The sequence below is a fragment of the Camelina sativa genome, chromosome 4 (assembly GCF_000633955.1).
Source record: "Camelina sativa cultivar DH55 chromosome 4, Cs, whole genome shotgun sequence".
Classification (NCBI taxonomy): Eukaryota; Viridiplantae; Streptophyta; class Magnoliopsida; order Brassicales; family Brassicaceae; genus Camelina; species Camelina sativa.
Window position 1 is genome coordinate 21,374,178 of NC_025688.1, and position 6,924 is coordinate 21,381,101.

Below are 6,924 nucleotides of genomic sequence, written 5' to 3' on the forward strand. Positions count from 1 at the left end.
CCCCCTTTTTTTTTTTTTTTTTGGTTGGTTGACTTTTTTTTTTTTTTTGGTATTGGTTGGTTGGTCCATGTGATTTTTGATTGAGGAATTAATTTATCTGCAAATTTTCAATTGGTGGTTTAGGGAAAGAATCGTAGTAGATAAATTGAATTGGCTGAAAAATCTAAGTCTAACTTACGGTTTAATTGAGAGATTCATAGATTCTAAGGTTTTTTTGTAATTAAGGGGGAACATGAGAATGTGTGTTGTTGTGTTTTCTTGTTTTATTTTGTATGTACGTATGTTTTCTATGTTGTTTGAGAATTGAGATGAGAGGGGATTTAGATTGTGAGGTGTTTCTCGAAACATACTAATTTTGGTAGACACTTTTTCAGAAGAGGAAAGGTAGGGGTGGGGGGTGGGGGGAGAGAAAAGGAAAGTGGTTAGTGGTTGAAGAAACTCTTAACTCTCTCTCTCTCTCTCTCTCTCTCTGTCGCTCATAAACCACTTTTTTAGTATTTGTCTTGTTGGTTTGGTTAGAGAGGGTTTTTTTTTAGAAAGAATCGTCTCTTTTTCCACTATTCCTTTTTCTTTATTGGCAACTAGTTGGTGGGTTTGATGTACCTAAAATGAGCTGCAGCATTATCTTATGTTTATTNTTGTGTTTTCTTGTTTTGTATGTATGTATGTTTCTATGTTTGTTTGAGATGAGGGGAGCTTTAGATTGTGAGGTGTTTCTCGAAACATACTAATTTTGGTAGACACTTTTTCAGAAGAGGAAAGGTAGGGGTGGGGGTGGGAGAGAAAAGGAAAGTGGTTAGTGGTTGAAGAAACTCTTCACTCTCTCTCTCTCTCTCTCTCTGTCGCGCATAAACCACTTTTTTTTAGTATTTGTCTTGTTGGTTTGGTTAGAGAGGGTTTTTTTTTAGAAAGAATCGTCTCCTTTTCCACTCTTCCTTTTTCTTTATTGGCAACTAGTTGGTGGGTTTGATGTACCTAAAATGAGCTGCAGCATTATCTTATGTTTATTAATATACACAAGTGGGATGGGGGGAATCATTTCTGATTTCGTTGTCATCCATAATCAAGTTTTGCTTTTAAATTATTCCACTTGCTCATTTGTTTAATGATATGTAGGAGTATCGTCTTTCTTTTTGGATACATTTTGCCTATTGTTATTAAAAATACATTATATCATCAATCCCTTCTGATTTTCCTATTTTAGAAAAGGTTGAATATAATCTTTGCTCTTAGATCTGTTTCAGAGGGAGAATGCTTCTATCTTTGTTTTTGTTATTCTCTGTTTTTTGTTCTCTTTTGTTCAGCTCTCTGTTTTTAGAACTGGGTTCTGTCCTTTTTTTTTTCTTTTTCTTTTCAATATAAAGATATCACAAACAAACACGAAAATGAGTTTGTAACTTCCATCAGAAGTGTTACAGTCGAAACGAACAATATATTAAGTAGAAAAGATCGTCAGAAATAAATGTAATGGTCTAAAATGGTCCTTTACATTTATGTCTCACTATGACACTATCGATACCCTGCTTCTTTGATTAGAGTTGGCCACATTCTCTGGCGAAGCTTCATACATCATGTTAGCGAATCTGTATTTGGGGTGCAGAGAATCTTCATTCCATGTAGGCAAAGATGGCTTAGGGTAGACTAAAATCTGTATTTTAAGTAAAAAAAATTTGACAGTGGAAGTTGTAAGGAGAAATGTTGCAGCGGATGTTGCTTGGTTACCTTACCTACCAACAACACTCTTCAACTATGCAACTACCTTTTTTTTGGCAGCATGAAGTCGGTCATAGAGAGATACAGCGATGCCAAAGGGGAAACCAGTTCAGAAAATGACCCCGCTTCGGAAATTCAGGTACTCACTCCTTTCTTGTTGTTCCTCCCTATATGGATCTCAACGAGTAATTCAGGGAACCAATGCTGTAATTGAGTAATGAGTATACCAAACTTAGTAACATACTAAAACAGAGAGACTGTTATTGGTGCTTTTACTGATGTTAGCCTATTACAACTTCATTAGCATATCTCAACATTTTAAGTCCTCTTCATATCAGACTTGCAGACCACTAATACCACATATCATATGCTAAATTAGGGTTTGCTATAATACACAATACATGCAACCAGACCATCAGATTACATACATAATGTTGCATTTTCTTATTCAAGAATCCGTTCTAGACTAGATAACATATTAATCCAAAAACATAATACACTTGTTTTATCAGTTTCAGTCACCTGAAAATCATTTCTATTATATTCTAGTTCTGGCAAAAGGAGGCTGCGATTCTAAAGCGACAGCTACATAACTTGCAAGAAAACCACCGGTATGTTCTGCATCCTCTGAGTTTGTCAAACACTCTCGATAGTAGTAACAACTAGAACGAGGAAAGATGTATGAACATGCAAAATGACAACGTATATGTAGTTCACGGCTAGATTCTGCAGAATCGAAATGTTTCCTACCATTTGCATAGGAATGGTCGATATTAGGAATAAAAAGCCTAATTGATTACGAAAGTTTTCCAACCTCTTGAACACCATTGTATCTCTACCACCTCCGGAGTTATATACCTCCATACATCTAAACCATCCATAAGAAGGAAATAACTAGGAACTTTCACACTCCCCATCATTTTTGTTTGTTTTGTTTTTGATGAATTAGGAAATGTATATAGTAGTAGTAACTCTGGAAAAGTATGCATATTCAGAAGAGCTTGTACTTGACAGGCAAATGATGGGGCAAGAACTCTCTGGACTAAGTGTAGACGAATTACAGAATTTGGAAAATCAGCTTGAGTTGAGCCTTCGTGGCGTTCGAATGAAAAAGGTTTTGATGCTGTGACGATATGTCAATTTTGGGAACCATTTAAGAAGAAGTAATAGCTGTACTCTAATCTATTCTTTTCTTGCCTTTTGCAGGATCAAATGTTAATCCAAGAAATACAAGAACTCAACCGAGAGGTGGGACTATGGTTACCGTCATATAGATTTTAGACATTTTCCACGGTACAGTGCTAAATCCTTTTCTTTTTGGTTGCAGGGGACTCTTGTGCACCAAGAGAATTTAGACCTTCACAAGAAAGTTAACCTAATGCACCAACAGAATATGGAATTGCATGAAAAGGTACCTTTGAGGTTTTGAGAAGCATCTAGGAGTCACATGATAGAACATTTTTTCTCGTATCTGAGGATAATATGTGTGTGCTTATTGCAGGTTTCAGAGGTTGAGGGTGTGAAAATCACAAACAAAAATTCTCTTCTCACAAATGGTCTAGACATGAGAGATAACTCAAGCGAACATGTCCATCTTCAGCTCAGCCAACCGCAGCATGATGAGACGCATGCAAAAGCTATCCAACTCAACTACTTTTCCTTCATTGCATAATATATGTGGTGTGCGTAAATACGCACACACTTATGTTGATGACCTCGTCGGAATCATATCTCAATTAACTGTAGTAGCTTGTCACTGCATAAGCAAAGATACATAAACATGATCGGTTTGCAATCCATTTTCTATCAAACACCAGCTTTGTAACTTTTAAAAAAAACTTGTTTCTCCCTGCCAAGAACCTTGGTTTGGCACTTAAGCATGTTAGTTTGATGATCAAAGGAAATGAGTGTTTTTTTCACATAAAAAGTTGTACACTTACGTCGCCAATTTCACTTCCGGACTTGATTGTTTACATGCCCTAAGATTCGGCCGGAGGTAATCAGCTCGAGTAAAGAGACGTATATTTTTTCTTCTCGCTTCCGTTACGTTCATGCCCCCATTACTGTATTTTGTTATATTTTCCTGATTGCTGCCAAAAAGTTATGACCTTGATTTTGATTATTTAAGCCTTACTACTAGAAATTTGGGACTTGAAATTGCTTCGCTCTTCTCTGTCTGAACTGGTAGGGAATGATTGTATGATTTCACCTTTGTGTAACACAATATAATTAGAGTGTTGGCTGTACAATGTTGAGAGCTCTCTTTTAGATTCTCTGGGACTTATAGTGTCATTAGTGGCTAAATACGCTTTAGAATGTTGCAATCTTTTGAAGTGAAACGAGAAGCGCTGATTGGAACAGCTCTGAAAACACTTGCTTCTCTAAATCTATACAGCTGAGCTGTGGTTTGAAAACCTTTTGTTGAGAAAAAATCGACACCACTAATAGATGAGACCGCTTCCAATAAAGTGATTATCACAGAGCCAGTAGAGGAACATGCAGCAAAGATCCACGACTTCTGTTTTGGCATTTCCTTATATATGGTACTACTTTGTGACTCACAATCTTAATTTCATTATGAGAGTACTATCTATTGTCAGGGTAACTCATTGGTGTTAATTCTTCTTCATATAAATGGCATTTTCTCTCAGGTGGTCTCGTTATGAGTGGAGAGCTTCAGTACCGGTGTCCTCTCTCCCTCTCTCTATGGTAGTGGCCTTCTAGTTCTTAGTACATTGAGCTTAAAGATTTAGCGACAGGGACAAGCAGGTAATATTCGTTTATTGTCTGCATTCCTTTCTTTTTTTTTGTTGTAATTATTTCTTTCTATTTCATCAAGATATTACTGGTATCATACACTTGATAAGTGGATATATGAAAATCCATACAAGTATATACGGTGTAATATTAAGAAGTGGTCATCTCTGAACCTAGATCATTATGTGCATGAATGTCTATAAATTTTTTTTTGTTATCTATGAAAGCTTCTGTGCTTTACAATTCTCATTTAAACCCTGAAATTGCAGTAACTTTCAGCATCCTCTTCTGGAAGAATTTCACAGCTTGTGATGTGGTATTTATCATCTTTGTGATCATGCTGATTGTTTATTTTTACTTGCTTGACTAGAAATGCTTAATTTTGTACTATGCAGACTCAGAAGCTGATTCTGTCCGGGCTTTTTCTTTGTCGTCAGGTAAGAAATCCTTTTTGTGATCTTTCAACAGACTCTGATGATATTTAGTGGATTCATGTAACCGTGTGTTTATGTCTTTTACATTTCAGTACTTGCATGTTGCGTTTCTATTCATATGTGGTGCTCTCTGGAGGGAATACACCTCCACAGAAATTGAAACCATCTGCTAGTCCTTCATGTAACTCATTTTTTTTTTTTACTTCTACGAGTTGATGAGAGCTATACTTGTAACTTGTTTGTGACCTGTTCTTTTCAGTGTCATAACATGGTAAGATTGTTTACTCTGCAAGTCTTAAGCGAATTAGAATGGTTCAATGTTCCTTAATATTATTATTTTTCTTGTCCTTAATATTACAACAACCCATTTATCTCACACCACTTCATCGTAATGTGTTCAGGATTATTAGTTGAAATTGACACCATACTTAGGCTGTAGGTTCGGAAGAAACACTCCCCAATGCTTCTCAATCTCGGGACCCTGCTTCAAATTCTCATCGTACAAAGCAAATATGTAAGTCTCTATAGCTTTCCCTGGCCTCCTCGGTGATCCACTCTTCACAGTTTGAATCAAATTGTTCACATAAGTCTTCGCATTGGCCAGACTTGTGGCGGGTCCTCCCGCGGTAGGCCAACCGCTCTCGGACACCACAATCTCCAACGATCCGCCTCCAGCTTTCTCCAATGATGCGTAAACAGTGTCTAGGATTGCGTGGAAGAGGTTTCGGTATTGGTTATGTCCGTCAATGACTATAGGGGACGGTGCGCTGAACAGAGCGTAGTCCAACCGAATGTCTTTCATGTTGTTCTTGTAGCTGATGTAAGGGTGGATATTCACGAGCAGAGGAGATTTCTTGCTTGCCAAGAACCCAATCACCGGCGCGATAAAGTTCCTAAATTCTGGCGTGAAGGTCCCACTTGACGGCGGAAACCCGGAAATGCCTCCGGTGTCTACAGCTGTCGAGACCTTGATCCCGAGGCCTGAAACCGCTCTATCGATGTTCTGCATGGCGGGGAGGACAAACCTCGCAGCTGGGTCCGAGGGTTGCACCTCGTTCCCGACCGAGATGTAGCGGAATCTGACATTGTTATAGTTGCGGACGTTTTTGCGAACCCACGTGTCAGCTGCAGCTTGGCTGGAGGCAACAAGTTGGAGATCAGTGTTTGGAACACCTAGCAGGAGGTCGATGCGGGAGCCGCGGAGAGCGTTGAGAGCCTCATGGTTGGGGTCGTACAGCCGCATCCGCCTGATGTTCCGCTGTTGGTAAAGCGCCACGACTTGTGACGCAGGTCGCAAGTTGTTTCCATTTCTCCCGTAGCTCACTCCGATTTGCCCAACTTCATTTGCAAATTAAGAATCATTAGTGCAAAGTAATAAATCATTTTAATATTATACTGATCATAATCTGAAAACAAAATCTAATTAAAGAGAGTAGTGTGATAATAATCAGTCAATTAAAAGAAAATTATGTTTGAACCTGCGGTGTCGAAGAAGGAAGCCATTATGAAGCTCAGAAGTAGCAGCAACAGTGGTCGTGTGGCCAATAAACTAGATCCATTACACATCTTCATGATATAAGAATTTGTAAAGATGATGTTACGAGAGAATGATTATTGTTATGCTTGTTGCAACTTTATGTGTATATAAAATTCGTAGCATTTTGCACCCAGTTTATAGAGGGAAGTCAATGAAATGTAACAAATTCAAGTCATCACTATCTACTCGTTTTGGAATGTTATTAATGTCAATGAAATGTAACAAATTAATTACAGTCATCACTATTCACTAGTTTTGGATTGTTCTTCATTAAATAAGCCACAGTTCATGAATATCTTTCTAAAATACGGTAAAAGATGTCATTTTATTAATCTATACTAGTATTTTTGCAGCAGTTTTTGCTCAAAAATATTTTTTGGAAAATTTTTATATTTAATGCATTGACTTTAATATTAGTTACAAAAAAAATAAAATTAATTATAGGTAAGATTTAAAAAAATAAGGAAATCTTTCTACCTCATT

General features: G+C 37.5%; 2 protein-coding genes across 2 annotated transcripts in view; one reads left to right on the forward strand and one right to left on the reverse strand.

The window, feature by feature from the left end:
• LOC104781628 (agamous-like MADS-box protein AGL16) overlaps positions 1–3,661 on the forward strand; it is a 6,049-nt gene extending 2,388 nt beyond the window's left edge. Inside the window, exons 3-8 of the mRNA XM_010506348.2 lie at positions 1,771–1,852; positions 2,263–2,324; positions 2,728–2,827; positions 2,920–2,961; positions 3,041–3,124; positions 3,215–3,661. Coding sequence (XP_010504650.1) covers positions 1,771–1,852; positions 2,263–2,324; positions 2,728–2,827; positions 2,920–2,961; positions 3,041–3,124; positions 3,215–3,385 — 541 coding nt within the window. The 3' untranslated portion in view covers positions 3,386–3,661. The remainder of the gene's footprint in view (positions 1–1,770; positions 1,853–2,262; positions 2,325–2,727; positions 2,828–2,919; positions 2,962–3,040; positions 3,125–3,214) is intronic.
• Positions 5,145–6,515, reverse strand: LOC104781629 (probable glucan endo-1,3-beta-glucosidase BG3). Its single transcript, XM_010506349.2, has 2 exons — positions 6,383–6,515; positions 5,145–6,242 (listed from the first exon to the last, which is right to left on the reverse strand). Exons 1-2 carry the CDS (start codon positions 6,474–6,476, stop codon positions 5,311–5,313), a joined length of 1,026 nt encoding a protein of 341 aa, XP_010504651.1. The 5' UTR covers positions 6,477–6,515; the 3' UTR covers positions 5,145–5,310.